This window comes from Mobula birostris, chromosome 28 (genome assembly GCF_030028105.1).
Source record: "Mobula birostris isolate sMobBir1 chromosome 28, sMobBir1.hap1, whole genome shotgun sequence".
Lineage (NCBI taxonomy): Eukaryota > Metazoa > Chordata > Chondrichthyes > Myliobatiformes > Myliobatidae > Mobula > Mobula birostris.
The window spans coordinates 24,799,379-24,818,053 of NC_092397.1; the positions used below are offsets into that span (position 1 = coordinate 24,799,379).

General features: G+C 45.6%; 3 protein-coding genes across 3 annotated transcripts in view; all 3 read right to left on the minus strand.

The window, feature by feature from the left end:
* LOC140189013 (uncharacterized) overlaps window positions 1–698 on the minus strand; it is a 1,003,756-nt gene extending 1,003,058 nt beyond the window's left edge. The window contains exon 1 of the mRNA XM_072245685.1: window positions 308–698. Coding sequence (XP_072101786.1) covers window positions 308–674 — 367 coding nt within the window. The 5' untranslated portion in view covers window positions 675–698. The remainder of the gene's footprint in view (window positions 1–307) is intronic.
* Window positions 699–1,526: 828 nt separating this feature from the next.
* Window positions 1,527–2,688, minus strand: LOC140189182 (histone H2B 1/2-like). Its single transcript, XM_072245875.1, has 2 exons — window positions 2,680–2,688; window positions 1,527–1,982 (listed from the first exon to the last, which is right to left on the minus strand). The coding sequence occupies exons 1-2, from the start codon at window positions 2,686–2,688 to the stop codon at window positions 1,527–1,529; spliced, it is 465 nt and encodes a 154-aa protein (XP_072101976.1).
* Window positions 2,689–9,749: 7,061 nt separating this feature from the next.
* On the minus strand, window positions 9,750–10,128 carry LOC140188857 (histone H2B-like). The gene has a single exon (XM_072245514.1). The coding sequence runs from the start codon at window positions 10,122–10,124 to the stop codon at window positions 9,750–9,752; it is 375 nt and encodes a 124-aa protein (XP_072101615.1). The 5' UTR covers window positions 10,125–10,128.
* Between the last annotated feature and the right edge of the window lie 8,547 nt (window positions 10,129–18,675).

Genomic DNA, 18,675 nt, shown 5'->3' on the forward strand with positions numbered 1-18,675 from the left:
AGTTAATTTCCCCGCCCCGCAAGGGGAGAGAGCTCCATTCAGACAGCAGAGAGGGGAAATGAGTCAGGGCGAAGCAGACCGCGTACTGTGCAGACTTATACCGGTTTAATTCGCGGAAGAAACACGACAGAAGGAGAGAAAACGTTACCAGCGATGCCTCCGATCGGGGCCGTGTCAAATACACAGCCGAGTTATTCCGAACGGTAATCACCAGCTATTCAGCTCTTCTACAGACACTGTGAGTGGCTCTGAAAAGAGCCTTTGGGTAAATAGGTTCAGTTTACGTCGCTTCACTTACTGGCACCGCCGGTTTTCTTGGGCAACAGCACAGCCTGGATATTGGGTAACACACCGCCCTGAGCGATAGTCACCCCTCCCAGCAGCTTGTTCAGTTCCTCGTCGTTGCGGACGGCTAGCTGCAGGTGTCGGGGGATGATGCGGGTCTTCTTATTGTCCCGGGCTGCATTGCCGGCCAATTCGAGGATCTCGGCTGTCAGATACTCGAGCACAGCAGCCAGATAGACCGGGGCTCCGGCACCCACCCGCTCAGCATAGTTGCCCTTTCTTAGGAGTCGATGAACCCGGCCGACCGGGAACTGCAGTCCAGCCCGAGATGAGCGAGATTTGGCCTTGGACCGAACTTTGCCTGCGCCGCTTTTTCCACGTCCAGACATTTTCAAAGTCACAGTAACTGCTCCAACGACAGTGAGGGAATGTTCACCCCGCCCCAACTCGCATTTTTATACTTTCTTTGAGAATGCAAACTAATGCTCGTGATTGGTTTAATGCTGCTTGTTTTCATTGGTGAAAAGAAATGGCCCAATCGACGAACTGCCTTAATCACCAATCAAGAGCCCGTAAAGGTAGAAGCGCGGAGTGTAACCATCTCCTCCCCAAAGTACACTGAAAATTGAAAAAAGCCCGCCAAAAAAAACTCTTTGTTCAAATTTAATCTGAAATTAAATCATTGCTGATCTGTTTGAGGACTGGGTCTTCGTATTTTCCCCTGTTACTGAAACCGGGCACATTAAATGCAAGTGTAGTTGATAATGGAGTGTCTGGGAACTCAAATTTCTTTCAACTCGTAAAGGAACCGAGTAAAACTGACACTCAGCTTCTGCCCGGTGCTGGTCATTGTGTAAACGTTATGAGGTAATGGTCAAACGGTTCTTCTCAAACTGTGACCAGCGGCTAGTCTGCAATTTTAAAAAAAAACTGTTCTATGAAAGAACCGTGTAGTCGTTCCGGCCTCGCATTGAAATAAGATTCAGAGAAGTTACCTAACTCCAACTAATAAACTCCTGAACCCACAGCTAAAACAGCAACGGGAGTGGGAGGAATGTTAAACACCAGGATTATAGGGGGAAGATGAAGCGGATATTCCAACCGCTCTTTAGCTCCTGTAAAAGTCACCACACAAAAAACGTGCGCCATGTATTGCCTAAATGCTGGTACAACTCTCTCAGTGAAATCGTGAGTGGCTCTTAAAAGAGCCGTTGTGTTTTCGATCATCGCACTGGGAAGCTTTACTTGGAGCTGGTGTACTTGGTCACCGCCTTTGTCCCTTCGGACACGGCGTGCTTGGCCAGCTCCCCGGGCAGCAGCAGGCGCACAGCGGTCTGGATCTCCCGTGAGGTGATGGTTGACCGCTTGTTGTAATGGGTCAGGCGGGAAGCCTCGCCCCCGATGCGCTCGAAGATATCGTTAACGAACGAGTTCATGATGCTCATGGCCTTGGAGGAGATGCCAGTATCGGGGTGAACCTGCTTCATCACTTTGTAGATGTAGATGGAGTAACTCTCCTTCCTCAGCCTCTTGCGCTTTTTCCCTGCCTTGCCCGCTGGTTTGGGCAGAGTTTTCTTGGCGCCCTTCTTCGGAGCAGGTTTCGCTGTCTCAGGCATTTCAGCTGACCGCTTCAGACCCACAAATAAGCAAAACGGGCTCGGAGCACGAATTAAATAGGCAGCGCCCAGAGGTGTATGCTAATGAGGGATGGGATGCCTAGGATTCTCAATGGCTATTTGAAGTAACGTTCATGCAGTAAGGTAATTTAATTGGATAGCTAATGGAATTCGTTCAACCAATCAGAACTCGTTCTGCACTACCCAGTGTTCGTTTTGGGTGACACCGTGGACAGGGACCTGTCGCCGATCTGGTGAGTTGCCGCTGCCGGTTAATTCCGCAGGAAGGAAATCTAAAATACAAAATGGACCAACTACAGCGGCAGTATTCGGCCATTCGGCCCGTCGTATCTGCTAGAAAAGCAGATGGAATGAGGAAAACACACAGTTGATAATATGAAACGTTTATGTAATGAAACAGGACAGCAGGAGACCGAAGGTCAAATGGACCAGGTGAAAGATAAATTCACTGCAGCAGCATCATAAACACGTAGTATCCACGATACAGTGCCCACAAGAACTAAACTGCTGTACAGAATTGTAAAAAGAGAAGAGAATTAGCAGTTAGTCCTGACGAAGGGTCTCGGCCCAAAACGTCGACTGTACCTCTTTCCCAGAGATGCTGCCTGGCCTGCTGCGTTCATCAGCAACTTTGAGAATTTGAACGAGTCTCAAGACAGTCCATTGCAGTGTAAATTGATCAAAGTGGTGCTGTCTTGAGGTGGGGAGGAGCGTTGTTCGGGTTTGTTAAAGTACGTAATGTCTGTACATTACGTACAGGGTTCATTCTGTACCCGTCAGTCTCTGGTACAGTGTGAAAGTGAGGGGTTCATCCTGTACCTGTCAGTTTCCAGTACAGTGTGAGAGTGAGGGATTCATTCTGTACCTGTCAGTCTCTGGTACAGTGTGAGAGTGAGGGATTCATTCTGTACCTGTCAGTCTCTGGTACAGTGGGAGAGTGTGGGGTTCATTCTGTACCTGTCAGTCTCTGGTACAGTGTGAGAGTGTGGGGTTCATTCTGTACCTGTCAGTCTCTGGTACAGCGTGAGAGTGAGGGATTCATTCTGTACCTGTCAGTCTCTGGTACAGTGTGCGAGTTTGGGGTTCATTCTGTACCCGTCAGTCTCCGGTACAGTGTGAGAGTGTGGGGTTCATTCTGTACCTGTCAGTTTCCGGTACAGTGTGGGAGTTGGTACTTGGCACTGTGTCTGCCAGTCTCTCATGCAGTGTAAATGTAGAAACTTCTTTCAGATTCATCCTCACAATTGAATTCTTTTTAGCTTTTTAAACAATATCATACAATGTGATGTGGCCACACATTTGTTGGAGGAACAACACCTTATGGGTGGCTTCCAACCTGACGGCATGAACATCGAACTCTCCCATTTCCGGTAATGCCTCCCGCTGCCCCCCCTTCACCATTTCCCATCATCTTGCCCACCCACCATCTCCCTCTGGTGCTCCTCTCCCCTTTTCTTTCTTCCATGGCCTCCTGTCTCTTTCACTAATCAACTTCCCAGCCCCCTACACGTTTCACACTCACCTTATTTTCTCTCTCCCCTTCCCCACCTTTTAAATCTACTCCTCACATTTTCTCCTTAAATCCTGCCGAAGGGTTTTGGCCCAAAACAGTGGCTGTACTTTTTTTTTTCTGTAGATGCTGCCTGACCCGCTGAGTTTGTTCAGTGTTTTGTGTGTGTGGCTTGGATTTCCAGCAACTGTAGATTTTCTCCTGTTTGTGACACAATGCTGTACATCAGTATCACAGCGATGATGTATCTGGTTACATTGTACTAATCTGAATGGACTTTGGAGCAGAGCCTCCAGAGTAACAAGCCCAGACCATTCAACCCAACCCTGGTCTTGTGATAAATGTGTAACTTTCCTCGAGTCTCGGTGTGGGAAGGTTTGAATGGTGTGGAGCAACACTCGAACTGATGGAATTGAGAATGATTATGACTGTAGATATGTAACCAGTGTGTCCACAGTGATCAGTGATGGGACCTCTGTCTGATCGGATCAAAATACACATGGGCGGATCAGATCGCTGATGACATGAATATTGATGCAGTTGTGGGTGGCGAGGAAGGTTGTCAAATGGACAGAAGTGGATATAGATCAATTGGAATCATGCATGGAGAAATGGGGGAATGGATTTTAATCTGGGCAAGTGTGAGGAGTTTTACAGGTAAAATGTCAGAAGAAACTCCACAGTAAATGGCAGCACCCTTAGGAGCACTAATACACGAGAGAACTTGATGTGTTTCTCTGTATTATCTTGCAAGTGTCACTGAAAGGAAGTAAACTGCTCTAAAGATCACAGAGGGGGAGCAGTAAGAGGATTCAGTGGGGGTGGGGTCACTGTAGGGTAATGTCATGGCTGGAAATGTGCATAATTAATGACCACTGACATTCTGTTGTGTTTCTCTTTTAGAAGCTGGACTGCTGTTATGATGTAAGTATGTGAAGTTTTTTTTTAAAACTGTGCTTTATGTTTCTGTATTTGGAGGACAATAAATGAGTTGTTATGGTTTTCCTGAAACAGAAAATGCCTCATGCCATTTTATTTGTAAAAGCCTTCACACTGCAAGAATACGGCAGTGTCAATCTGCACCAAGAAAACCTGATCAATGGCATTGCTTACTTTGAGTTTACTGCCGTTGAATGCCAGCAGGGTCACAATCAGCAGAAACTCTCACAAAGCAGCTCTGTTTGTATTGTGTGCTTAGTAGGTCTGTGGGAGATACCCAGAATGTGAAGCTATAGTAATGGAGAGAGACACACTGAGCCAAGTCACAGCTTGATGGGCAGAGAGGAAAACAGAGAATTTGATGTTGTGTCCTTATGCCTGAACTATGCCCAGTTAGAAGTGTTGTTCCTCCGCACAGTGTTCAGCCTCACTGTAACAGTGTGACATCAGACATCAACATGAAAACCAAAATAATCTCAGCTGAGATATATTCTCTTTCACCTGTTGATCTTCTTTGCAAACATTTTACAGGGCAGAAAAGGCAAAGAATTTCTGTCTGAGAATCTCAAATGCAACAGCGTGTCACTTCTGCTGTGTCTGTCAGTTCCCCAGCATTTGAATGCTACCAATCACTGAATATGAAGGGGGAGATGGTTGAGAAGACAGCACACCAGAGTCCCAATACGTGGACTTGTCCATGGACTGACCTGATAAATGGCCATAGATTTGATACCAGTGAGTTGGCGTTCACCGCCTCTCATTTTGGAAGGGATTCACCAGGCCACTGCACCTGCAGATACACCAGCAAGTTCACACGGGGAGAGGCCATTCACCTGCTCCATGGCAGACGGGATTCATTCAGTCACATGAGCTATTAAAACACCAGCCAGTTCACACTGGTGAGCAGCTAGACTTGGCTCTGTTGTCTCTGTGTCTCAGTATAGCTTCACACCTGTTCCGACTGTGGGAGGAGATTCATTCAGTTCACCCACCGTGTGAGGCTCCAGTGAGTTTACAATTCATAGAGGACACACTTCTGTCCTGAGTCGGCAAAGAAATTTACTCAAGTCATCCCTCCTGCTGAAACACCAGCAACTTCACATCAGGGAGGAAGTTATAATAAGCTGTATATGGGACTGTTAATGTCAGATTCCACAGATATTGTGGCTGGTCATCAGACCCAGGACTGAACCCTGGTCACTGAGCATTGAGGGGGTTCATCCCACCATCTTAAAATACACTGATGTTTAATATTGTGGATCTGTCATAGACAAATAGATCAATTCCATTTCAAATCCTGTGTCTCAGGTGCTTCCTCCCTGTCACACTGATAATGAACAGTCGAGAGGCCACCCAGTCCAGCTGGTACCTGCTTGTGTTCCTATTGCACACCAGAGCTTTCAAACTCATCCCTGCCGTTCACCACTAACTCACCCTATAATGTTCAGGATGTAACTGGTCACCGGTCTGGGGATGAAGAGGTTTACCTTGAATTCACTCCATGACTTTCTGTAAACTGCAGAGGATTAATTTACTGTGGTTTTCTCCCAAATATTCCTCATCCCTCACAGCTCTGGACCAAGGCTGAAGTCTTGTGTTGTTAAAATCTTCCTGTCCCGCTCTGTTCATTGTTTTGTGTCATTTTCACTGATTTCGAAGGGCTGTGCCTCACATTGCCGGGCTGTTGCAATACAACACTCTCCTCTAAAGTACGACAGCAGAATGGTGGAGCAGAAAGAAGAGGGGTCAGCACAAATGAGGGCTTTGGAGCTCCAGATGTGATGGAGGCTCGAGTTTACATAGAGTAGAAGGAGGGAATCAGACCAGGAGGATGAGGCTGCAAATGGAAGTTCAGCAACATTTGGAAACTGATTGACTGAAAAAAGAGGTTTATGTTTGCAAAATACTGGAGGGACTCAGTGCCCCCCAGCAGCATCTGTGCAGACAAATAAATAGTTGATATTATGGGCCAAGACACTTCATCCTATCTAGACTGTTTATTCCTCTGTTTAGCTGCTGCCTGACCTGCTGAGTTCCCGCAGTACTTTGTGTGTGTCACTTTACAGTTTATTCCCAGCATCTGCTGAACCTCGAGTTTCATATCCGCATTTCTAAATGAGTGGGACTGTGACAGTTGTCATACAAAATGCTTGTTGACATTGAGTAATAAACAGGAGAAAATCTGCAGATGCTGGAAATCCAAGGAACACACACAAAATGCTGGAGAAACTCTGCAGGCCAGGCACCATCTGTGGATAAAAGTACAGCTGACGTTTTGGGCCGAGATTCTTCAGCAGGACTGGAGAAAAAACAATGAGGAGTAAATTTTAAAGGTGGGGGAGGGGAGAGAGAAACACAAAGTGACAGGTGGAACTGGGAGAGGGAGGGATGAAGTAAAGAGCTGGGAAGTTGTTTGGTGAAAGAGATACAGGGCTGGAGAAGGGGGAATCTGAAAGGAGAGAACAGAAGGCCATGGATGAAAGAAAAGGGGAGAGGAACACCAAAGGGAGGCGATGGGCAGGCAACGAGAGGGAAAGGGGGATTGGGAATGATGAGCGAGGGGAGGCATGACTGGAAGATCAAGAAGTGGATGTTAATGCCATCAGATTGGAGGCTGCCCAGACAGAATACAAGATGCTGTTCCTCCTACCTGAGTGTGGCCTCATTGCGACAGTATAGGAGGCCATGGATTGACGTCTCCATTGAGTACACTGTTTGTGGAAGCTTGCTGTGTTCAAGTAGCTGCGGAGTTTTCTGCATAAAATCATTGACTGCTTTTGAAACATGTGGCGTGGAACCAGCACTTGCCCCTCAAATTAATCCAGTCTGTTAACAACAGCACATCACCTCCCTTTTCCAAAATATAATTCACCACACTATCACCATCCATTCCGTAAGTTTACACAAATGGGACGTCAGTGATATTGGTCTATAACTAGGAGGGGTTTCCATCAGGGGTTTCCCAGGTTTTAGAATAGACAGTACAGTTGCCATTTTCCATGAGGAGGGAAGATGGCCTGAACTCCAATTATGATTTTAAAAATGTCATATTATCTCAAGAGAGTTGTTGACCATATGTTTAAACATGCAATAACATGTATCATCCTTTCCTAGAGCCGTCTGACCTGTACTATAAATAGCTTTCTTAAATTCACACAAATAAACTCTACATCACTAATACTATCATTGCTACAGCTGGTTTCCAACACCTTAAGGTATTCTTGTAAAACCTTATCCCTACATTGTTTAGTCTCTCCACCTATTTTGATTATGAATTGCAGCAAATGACCGAGCCAGGACTCAACCGTCTCTCCTTCAGGAACAATTGTATTACCTTCTTTAATCAATATTCGGAACCTTATGAATCCCACACCCCCATTTTCTTAGTCATTCCCCAAACATCTTCAAGTTTAATAGTCCTTCCAATACTTTCACAATATGACCTCCAGTAAATCTTTTTCACAAGCTTCATTACTTTCCTCACCACGGCCTGTGACCTGTTACACTTAATATGATCACGCGGAGAGTGATACTTAACTTTCGGAAATGCCACGTTTCTCTCAGTAACTGCCTCTGCACACTCCTCCGTCCACCACGGTACAGCTTTTCTCCCACTACTGCACTTTTTAAATTGAATCTCTTCCCCGCTATTGGATGAATAATGTCACAACGTTTCTTTGCAGAAATCCACATCATCCTCACCATTCAGCCCAGACAGACGCTCAGCACATAAAACATTCAAACTTCTCCCAATTTGCTTTACCAGAGCTCCACCTCCTAAAAGTGGCCTCATGCCCCCTATAGAAATCCAAACCCAAGCTTATAAACATAGGAAAACGATCACTCCCCAATGCCTCATCTCCCATGACATCCCACTACTCACTCCAATGTTCAAAACTAAAGTTAAATTTACAGCATTTTCAGAACTATTATGAACATCAAATCTCGCACCTCTCCCACCATAAAGACTAACAGGATATGAAATATCTGAAACTCTTCTATAAACAAAATATCACCAATCTGAGAACAACCCCACAGTGAACTAACTATGTGTTAAAATCCCCACACCATACAACCCTTAGTGAGCTAGAGCTACATATATTCTCCAACAAATCAATCGGAAGCTTTCCACAATGGTTATAATAACACACAAACACGAGGAAATCTGCAGATGCTGGAATTTCAAGCAACACGCATAAAAGTTGCTGGTGAACGCAGCAGGCCAGGCAGCATCTCTAGGAAGAGGTACAGTCGACATTATAATAATATACCACTTTATTGCCCCTACCTGTGGAATCAAATGTGTCTTCAAATGCCTCATACATTTCATTTACATCCACAACTCTATGCCCTCTCCCTCTCTTAAAAAAGAACTTGCAACACCACCTCCTCTACCAACTAATCTATCACGCTTAATTACAATATAACACTGGAAGGAAGAACTTAAATGCGATAACAATCGGGTTTCCTGAATACATATAACATCACATAGATTTGATAAATCAGAAATAAACTTGAAGTCTTGACCATTAGAAATCAGGCTTCTGGAAATCGCCCTTCTGATGCAGGCGGGGCGGGGGGGTGCGGAATGTAGTGGGGCGTTTATGATTGGTGAAACAGTGCCTGATCTGATTGGAAAAATCAAATATTCCAATCACAGAGCTGCCTTATTCACCAGTCAAGAGACAGCAACTGTAGAAGCGCGGAAAATACCGTCTAACCGCCGAAATAAACTGAAATTTGCAAAACACCGCCAAAAGTTTGTTTGTCGGCTCTTTACCCCGTTACTGGAGTCCGACGCACTTAAACAAAGTGTAGTTAATATTGCGATGGTGTCTGGGACATTAGTTCACCGATATCTTTCAATTGATAAACGATTGGAATAAAACCGATTCTCAGCTGCTGTTCGCGGTCGGTCATTGTGTAAACTCAAGTCAGTTTAGCAACGGGTCGCCCGTCAGAAAGTGGAGCTTTAACAAATAATCTGAACGACCCGTGACAGTATTCAGCTCTTGCGTCGGAATGGGGTTAAGAGAAGTATCCAAAATGGGACAAAGCTTAATGAACCCACGGTAATTAAACCAGAAACATTAGCGTCCATGTCAGAGAAATCTGATGACCGAGAGGAAGCGACGGGGTGTGTAACGATTCCGTGTCTGGGCAGTTGGCAGGAATTAACAGAGAAATTCGGATTATACTGAGCAGCGGACAGCAAGTTCTGATTAACGGGGATAAGATTCTGAATCAGCATTTCAACAAAAAATTCCAAATTTACCTCAATTCCATGTCTCAACATTGTGTAACTCTTTTAATGAAACTGTGAGTGGCTCTTAAAAGAGCCTTTGATTTTCCGGTTTGTTTTGTCAGTGAACTTGTCTTCACTTGGAGCTGGTGTACTTGGTCACCGCCTTTGTCCCTTCGGACACGGCGTGCTTGGCCAGCTCCCCGGGCAGCAGCAGGCGCACGGCGGTCTGGATCTCCCGGGAGCTGATGGTTGACCGCTTGTTGTAATGGGCCAGGCGGGAAGCCTCGCCCGCGATGCGCTCGAAAATATCGTTGACGAATGAATTCATGATGCTCATGGCCTTGGAGGAGATGCCGGTGTCGGGGTGAACCTGCTTCATCACTTTGTAGATGTAGATGGCGTAAGTCTCCTTCCTCGACCTCTTGCGCTTCTTGCCAGTCTTGCTCGCTGGTTTGGACAAAGCTTTCTTGGCGCCCTTCTTGGGAGCGGGTTTCGCTGGATCAGGCATTTCCTCGTCGGGTTCAAAAACAATAATAAGCAGAAGCTGTCCGGAGCGCGGATTAAATAGGCAGCGCCCAAAGCGGTATGTTAATGAGGATGGAAATGCTGCGCATTTTTATTGGCTGTTTGGAGAAATGAATCACCAATCGGAACGCTGGGGGATGGGAAGCGGCGCCAATGGGCGGGGTTTACCGCTGTCGTTTAATGCGGGAGGAAGTACTGAAGGGCAGAGACAGGCCGGGCTGCGGGCTGAAATTGAAAAGGGAAAGGCAAATTTCAAAAGCTGAATGAAAATAAAATCAGATGAAATTTGATGTGGGTAAATGTGAAGTTATCCACTTTGGTGGCAAAAATAGGAAAACAGATTATCTGAATGGTGGCCGATTAGGAAAAGGGGAGGTGCAACGTGACCTGGGTGTCATTATACACCAGTCATTGAAAGTGGGCATGCAGGTACAGCAGGCGGTGAAAAAGGCGAATGGTATGCTGGCATTTATAGCGAGAGGATTTGAGTACAGGAGCAGGGAGGTACTACTGCAGTTGTACAAGGCCTTGGTGAGACCGCACCTGGAGTATTGTGTGCAGTTTTGGTCCCCTAATCTGAGGAAAGACATCCTTGCCATAGAGGGAGTATAGAGAAGGTTCACCAGATTGATTCTTGGGATGGCAGGACTTTCATATGAAGAAAGAATGGATGAACTGGGCTTGTACTCGTTGGAATTTAGAAGATTGAGGGGGGATCTGATTGAAACGTATAAGATCCTAAAGGGATTGGACAGGCTAGCTGCAGGAAGATTGTTCCCGATGTTGGGGTTGTCCAGAACGAGGGGTCACAGTTTGAGGATAGAGGGGAAGCCTTTTAGGACCAAGATTAGGAAAAACTTCTTCACACAGAGAGTGGTGAATCTGTGGAATTCTCTGCCACAGGAAACAGTTGAGGCCAGTTCATTGGCTATACTTAAGAGGGAGTCAGATATGGCCCTTGTGGCTACGGGGGTCAGGGGGTATGGAGGGAAGGCTGGGGCGGTGTTCTGAGTTGAATGATCAGCCATGATCATAATAAATGGCGGTGCAGGCTCGAAGGGCCGAACGGCCTACTCCTGCACCTATTTTCTATGTTTCTATGAAATATTGTAAAATTAAACAATAGGACATTTAGTTCATGACAGAGGGCTGCAGGAGAGTGAAGGAGAGATTTGGACATTTCAGTGTAAAGTTTAAATCGAGTTTATTTATGCACAGGTGAAAGGAACAAAATATTTGTAGCAGCATCACAGACACGTTGCATCAGAGACACAACACTGACAAGAAACACTGAAATTAAATATGAATTATACCAAAATATTCAAACAGACAGAAGACTATCAGAACAAAATCAAAATAACAAACAGATTATGCGGGCAGTGGGAGAATCATCCCTCTTGTGCTTCTTCATCTTGTCACTCTAGATTCAGTGTCACACAACGCTGCCACTTTGATCTGGCCCATGCCTTCATCAACCAAGTCCAACACTTGCCTTTATTGCATCTTCCTTCTCCTTACACTGGTCATCGGGTTTGTGGGGTGTGTGCCCCCTTGGACCTCAGGATTAGGTTTGAGGGTAGGGCTGGTGGATGCATATGCGGGGCTGGGAGAGATAATGCTGTGGAGTTTAGTATGGTGAGATAGGTGGGGCTATGGTGGATAGGGTAGTGTAGTGTAGCCACTTCAATCTGGCCCATTCCCTTCATTAACGTGGCCTGACACCACTTGGCTTAATGAACCGGTGTTGCAAAGAGACACATCGTCAGTAATGCAACCTGGGGTCATTGGGTGTTTTGGGTCTTTAATCATGAGACATCCTCGCCCAGACAACCCAGCCAGGGTTAATCAGGCCCGCTTGTGTTTATCCCATGGATCAAGGTAATGAGAGGCATGTAACTCTGCATGTTGTGGGTATTTTAGACCTTGTTACTTGGCTTTATTTTGACCATTTGGGGAGTAGAATGTTCTGAGGCCTAGTAATCAGGCTTTACCTCCAAGTAAGGTTCAACTTTCCTACTTTCAGTTTAGAATTGTCTTTATTTTGCATCTGTATGCCTGGGATTGCATGGGTTAAATTAACAGTGTTCACTGCAGTACAAATTAGTGATTAGGGCTGTGCAGATTGGTCCATAATTCCAAAATGCAAACATCTCTGAAATCCAGATTTTTTTGTGCTGACATGACATCACAAATGGAGAATTTTACTCAGGATTAAATGGCTTGTCTAATGAAGAGAGTTTTACAGCTCACTGGAACTTCAAAGAAAGAAGGGTTACCAAATTGAAACCCAACAAATAGTGAAAAGGCTTAACTGAGTGCACGTGGAGAGGGTTTCTCCTGTGGTGGGAATATCTAAAACTGGACCACACAGCTTCACAATAGAGGGTCATCCTTTTAGAATGGAAATAAGGAGGAATTTCTTCAGCCAGAGAGTGGTGAATCCGTGAATTTTTTTGCTACAGGCAGCTGTGGAGGCCAAATCACTGGGTATAGGCAGAGATTGATAGATTCTTGATTGGTCAGGGCATGAAGGGATACAATGGAAGGCAGGAGACTGTCTCTCAGAGGAAAAATTGATCAGTGATGATGAAATGCCAGAGAAGGCTCGACAGGCAAAATGGCCGAATTCTGCTCCTGTATCTTATGGTCTTATGGACTCACTTAGTGACTAAATCTCTCCCAGAGACTGTTGATCTCAGCTTTGACTCAACCCAGCAACTGAGGCTCCACATTACTTATATAAGGAATACTGAGATGCTTTGTTCTTTGATTAACGAAATATCTCATTTCCATCCTGAATGCTTGTCATCTCATTCTGAGCAACAGACACAAAATGCTGGAGGAAGTCAGCAGGCCAGGCAGCACCTATGGAAAAGAGTAACGAGCCGATGCTTCGGGCTGAGAACGTTCACGCTGAGATCTGATGAAGGGTCTCGGCCCAAAGTGTCGACTGTTTACTCTTTTCCTTAGGGTCTGCCTGTCCTGCTGAGTTCCTCCAGCATCTTGTGTGTGTTGTGTTTGATTCCCAGCATCAGCAGATTATCTCGTGTTTGTGATTTATGCCTCATTCTGAGGGTATTTTCCTCAGTTGTGGAGTTCTCATTCAGCAGAAAGATTCTCCCTGCCGACTGCCTGTCACATCCTGAAAGAATCTAACAGATTTCCTCGTTTTCTCATGAACGCCAGGGAATACAGACCCAGCCCACTCACTCTCCTCTCATATAACCAACCTTCCATCCCCGGAACCAGCCCAGTCAGTGTGGGGAACAGTCACTGCACTCCCTCTATTTCAGGGATATCCTTCCTGAAGAAGTGTGACTAAACCTGGACACGATACTCAAGGTGTGCTCTCACCAGGGCCCCTATATAATCCCAGTGAGACATCTGTACCCTCTTCTCCACTCCTCCTGGACCACAGGACAAAATACTGTTTGCCCCTCTCATTACTTGTTGTATCTGCATGTAAACTCAAGTGATTTGTTTACAAGGATGCCCAGGTCCCTCTGAACATCCCTGTGTGGAAATGACTCTGAAAGTTTGTTCCTGAGGTTGGGTGATCTCACATTTCCCCACACTCATTTCCATCTGCCACATTCTCAACCATTCACTCTCCTGTCTACATCCCCCAAACCTTCTCACTACTGACACTGTCCCTCCTGCTCTGCCACAGCACAGATGTAGTCACTAAGTCATGCAGCACAGAAACAGGCCCTTCAGCCCAACACATCCATGCTGACCAAGTGGCCAAACAAAACCATTGTCAGTTGCCTGCATTTGGCCCATGTCCCTGTGAAACTTCCCTCTCCACAGTCCAAGAGATATTGCAACTGTGCTGACCTATACCACCACTTGGGGTAGTTTGGTCCATGTAAACAGCACATTCTGTGTATAAAACCTGATCCTCAGGGTCCCATTTAAATCTTTCCTCTCTCACTTTATATCTGCAATCTCTCGCTTCCAACTCTATAACCCTGGAGATAACAGATTCACTATTGACTGTATCAATGACTGCCAATATTTTCTCACCTCTCTTATATCACATACACTCTGGTCCTGGCCTATCCAGCCTCCTGTTAAATCCCTTTTGCACCCTCTCCAGTTTAATGCACCCTCTGATCCCAGGGCAACTATAACTGTACTCCGTGCTCCGAGAGTAGTTTCCCTGAGGCTGGTAGAGCTGTAATGTGACGTCACAGTCCAGTGCCCGATACTCTGACCGATGAATGCGAGTGTGGCGAACTCCTTCTTCACCGTCCTGCCTACCTGTGTTTACACTCTGAAGGAATTCGATATCTGCACCCCGATATCTCTGTTTTACAGCACTCCCAGGGACAGACCATTCCCCACGGTAGTTCTGCCCTGATTCGTCAATGACAATGGAACATCTCACATTTATCTGTCATTCCTCAAATCAGTGACCTCATTGATCACCGTCCTGTTGTAATGTTAGTTACATTTTTCACACTCCACCATATCACCAACTTTAGTGACATCGATAAATTTGCTGAGCCGGGCAGTGACGTTATCAGCCGAGTCTTTAATAAATGGACGACAGCAGCAGCCCTGACTCAGCTCCCGGGCTTTTCCTCGCAGCGATACACGTGCAGTGCTGGAGGCACTCAGCAGGCCAGGCAGCATCTATGAGAAACTGGAAACAGCCAACGTTTCAGGCCGAGACCCCCCATCAGCATCTGCACAAATGTCTTGTGTTTACTCTTCCATCGATTCAAAGTTACTGCATAACATGACCCATCCTCCAATCCTCTGCCACCACTCCTGCCCGAGAAACGCGCAGAGAGACAGAGGCGGAGAGGGGAGGAGACAGAGTCAGAGTGACGGACAGAGCCGAGAGCGGCCTCTCATCGTCCAGCTCCGCCTTCACTTTACCACAACCGCCAATTTCCAACGATTCATCCGACACAAAGCGCTCCAGCGAAAAACAAAACTCCCTCACACACAGTCTGAAAAGAACGAGAGCCAATGTCAGGCTAATAAACATGGTGGGACTGATGGGCTGAAATGAGTTTATTTCAACACTGGGAGTACTATGTTATCGGACGGACAGGGCTGGCAGCTCAACATTCCTGGGGTTCATTGTTTTACATGTGAGTGGGGGGTTAAAAATGCAGAGGTTACCTCCCTGGGAATGTCACAGCAAACAGAGGCAAACTGCAGTTACACTGTTGGGGTGTTTGTACTGGCCCCGCAACAACCAGTGGGGGGATATTATCTTCTCTAGAATTGACTGGAACTTGCTTAATTCTAAAATGCGCCAGATTTCTTCAGTGAATCTGAGTGTTTGAAACATTATGTACAGGGCCCAACCAGAGGTGAGAACAGTTGGGAATGAGCCAGGCCAGGTGACAGTTGAGAGTCAGCGAACATTTTGGGAACAGTGATCACGAGTTTCTTTTTTCTTAGTTACAAGTAAAAATAAAAGTAGATCTTGTATGAAGGTACTAATTTGCAGGAGGACAAGTCAGGACGGAGGAAGACAGGAGCCAGGCAACATTGATTGGGAGCAGCCACTGTCAGACAAGTCCACATCTGATGTGTGGGAGTTGTTTAAAGACCAGCAACTCTGAGTTCAGGGTCAGCATGTTCCGGTGAGGAGTGAGGAGAAGGATGGTAAGTAAGGGATCTTTAGACAAGCAGAGAGATCCTAAATTTAGTCAAAAGGTTATGGAAAGTTTGTGAAGCTAAAGTCAGACTGGGTACCTTTGGAATATAAAGGTAGCAGGGAAATGCTAAAGCAGGTGATAGGAAAGGCCAAAAGGGGCCACAAACTGTCCTTGTAATGTAGGACCAAAGATGATCCCAAGGCCTTGTGATTTGTATTAATAAGACGAGGATAACCAGAGAATAGAAATGTCGACTCAAGATTAAAGGAGGAATGATGTGGTTGAAGTCAGATCAAGTGGCTGAGGTACTAAATGAGTATGTTGTGTCAGTATTTACTGAAGTGAAGGAATTGAATGGCAATGAAAACAGAATGAGGCATGCGAATGTGCAGAGACATTTTGAGATTAAGGAGCAGGTTGTGCTGGGACGTCTGAAAAGCAATAAGATGGATAAGACTCCAGGGCCTGAAGGCAAATATCCTACAACAGTGAAGGAAGCAAGTGAGCAGATTGCTGGGGATTTGACAAGGATCTGTGTGTCCTCGATCACAACATGTGAGGTCCCACAGGACTGGAGTGTCGGAAATGTTGCAGCTTTGATCAAGAAGGGAAATAACAAGAATCCAGGAATCTATAGGCCTCATTTCAGTGGTAGAGAAGCTACTGGGGAGGATACTGAGGCACAGGATTTATGCACATTCAGAAAGGCATGGCCTGCTTAGGGACAATCAACATGGTTTTGTGTGGGCAGATCACGCTTGATAACATTGATTGAGGTTTGAGGAAGTGACACAGACTAAGATATAGGAGCAGAATTCAACCATTTGGCCCATCAACTCCACTCCAACATTTCATTGTGGCTGATCCATTTTTCCTCTCAGCCCCAGTCTCCTGACTTTCCCCTGTATCCCTTCATACTCTGACCAATCAAGAATCTATCAACCTCCGCCTTAAATATACATAAAGTCCTGGCTTAACAGCTCCCTGTGGCAATGAATTCCACAGATTCACCACACTCTGGCTAAAGAAATTCCTCATCTCCACATTCTACAAGGACAATCCTCTGTTCTGAGGCTGTGTCCTGATATTAGTCACTCCGATCCTCTGCACATCCACTTTATCACTGCCTTTCACCATTCGATAGGTTTCAATTGGGCCACCCCTCATTGTTCAAAAGTTCCAGTGAATACAGTCCCAGAGCCATCAAACGCTCTTCATATGACAAGCTGTTTCATCCTGCAATCAATCTGGAGAACATCCTTTGAAACCCATCGAGTTTCAGCTCATCCTTCCTAAGATCAATGGCCCAAAACTGCTCACAATACTCCAGTCAGACTTCCCCAGTACTTTATAAAGTCTGTTCATTATTATGATTGGCGCAGATATTGTGGGACGAAGGGCAGGTTGCCATCTGTTCCATATTGTGTACTGATGAATATGTTTGATCTAACAGCTATTACAGAGACTGGGACTGGGAATTCGACATTCCACTGTATTCAATGTTCCACACAGAATCGGCAAAATGGAAAGGAGCAGGGTGGATTTGTTGATAACGTGCTGCTGAAGGAGTGGATACAGTGCCTATAAAAAATGTTCAGTCTCCTTTGAAGTTTTTATGTTTTATTGTTTTGCAATGGATTTAATTTGGCTTTTTTGACACTGATCAACAGAAAAGACTCCACGGTGTCACAGTGAAAACAGATCTAAATTAATTGTAAATATGAAACAAAATAATTCATTGCCTTAGTATTTACCTCCTTCAAATCCGTAATTAGTTGATGCACCTTTGACAGTGTTTACAGTTGAGTCTGTGTGGATGGATCGGCGTCTATCAGCTTTGCACATCTGAACACTGCAATTTTCCTCATTCTCCTTTACAAAACTGCTGAAGCTCTGTCAGAATGCATGGGTTGCTGAGTGAACAGATCTTTTCAAGTCCAGCCACAAATTCTCAATTGGATTGAGGTCTGGACTCTCACAAAGCCACTCCAGGACATTAACTTTGTTGTTTTAAGGCATTCCTGTGCAGCTTTGGTTTTATGCTTGCGGTCATTGTCTTGCTGGTAAATTAATTTTCTCCTCTAAGTCGCAGTTCTCTTGAAGACTGAATTTGGTTTTCCTCCAGGATTTCCCTGTATTTTGCTGCATTCATTTTACCCTCTACCTTTATGTGCCTTTCAGGGCCTGCTGCAGTGAAGCATACCCACAGGATGATGCAGCCTCCACCATACTTCACGGTAGGGATGGTGTGTTTTTGATGTTGTGCGGTGTTTAGCTTACTCCAAACTTAGTGTTTGTGATGGTCAAGAAATTCAATTTTGTTTTCATCAGACCATAGAATCTTCTTCCAACTAACTTCAGAGTCCCCCACAATCCTGGCAAACTCCAGGCAAGATTTCATGAGAGCATTTTTCAACAGTGGCTTTTTCTCTGCCACTCTCCCGTAAAGCTGCGACTGGTGAAACACCCGGGCAACAGTTGATGTATGCACAATCTCTCCCACCACTGAAGCTTGCAACTCCTCTAGAGTTATCATAGGTCTCTTGGTGGCCTGCCCCACCGGCCCTTTCTTGCATGGCCACTCAGTTTTTGAGGATAGCCTGCTCTTGGCAGATTTACAGCTGTGCCATATTCTTCCCACTTCTGGATGAGTGACTTAACTATACTCCAAGGGCATTCAGTGACTTGGAAATTTTCTTGTATCCATCTCCTGGCTTGTGTTCGTCAATTACCTGTTTGCAGAGCAGCTCGGAGTGTTGATTTGTCTTCACGGTGTAGTTTCCCCAGGATACTGACTCACCAGCAGTTCAACCTTCCACTTACAGGTGTACTATTACTACAATCAATTGAAACACCTTGACTGCACACGGTCATCTCCATTTAACTGATCATGTAACTTCAAAAACTAATTGG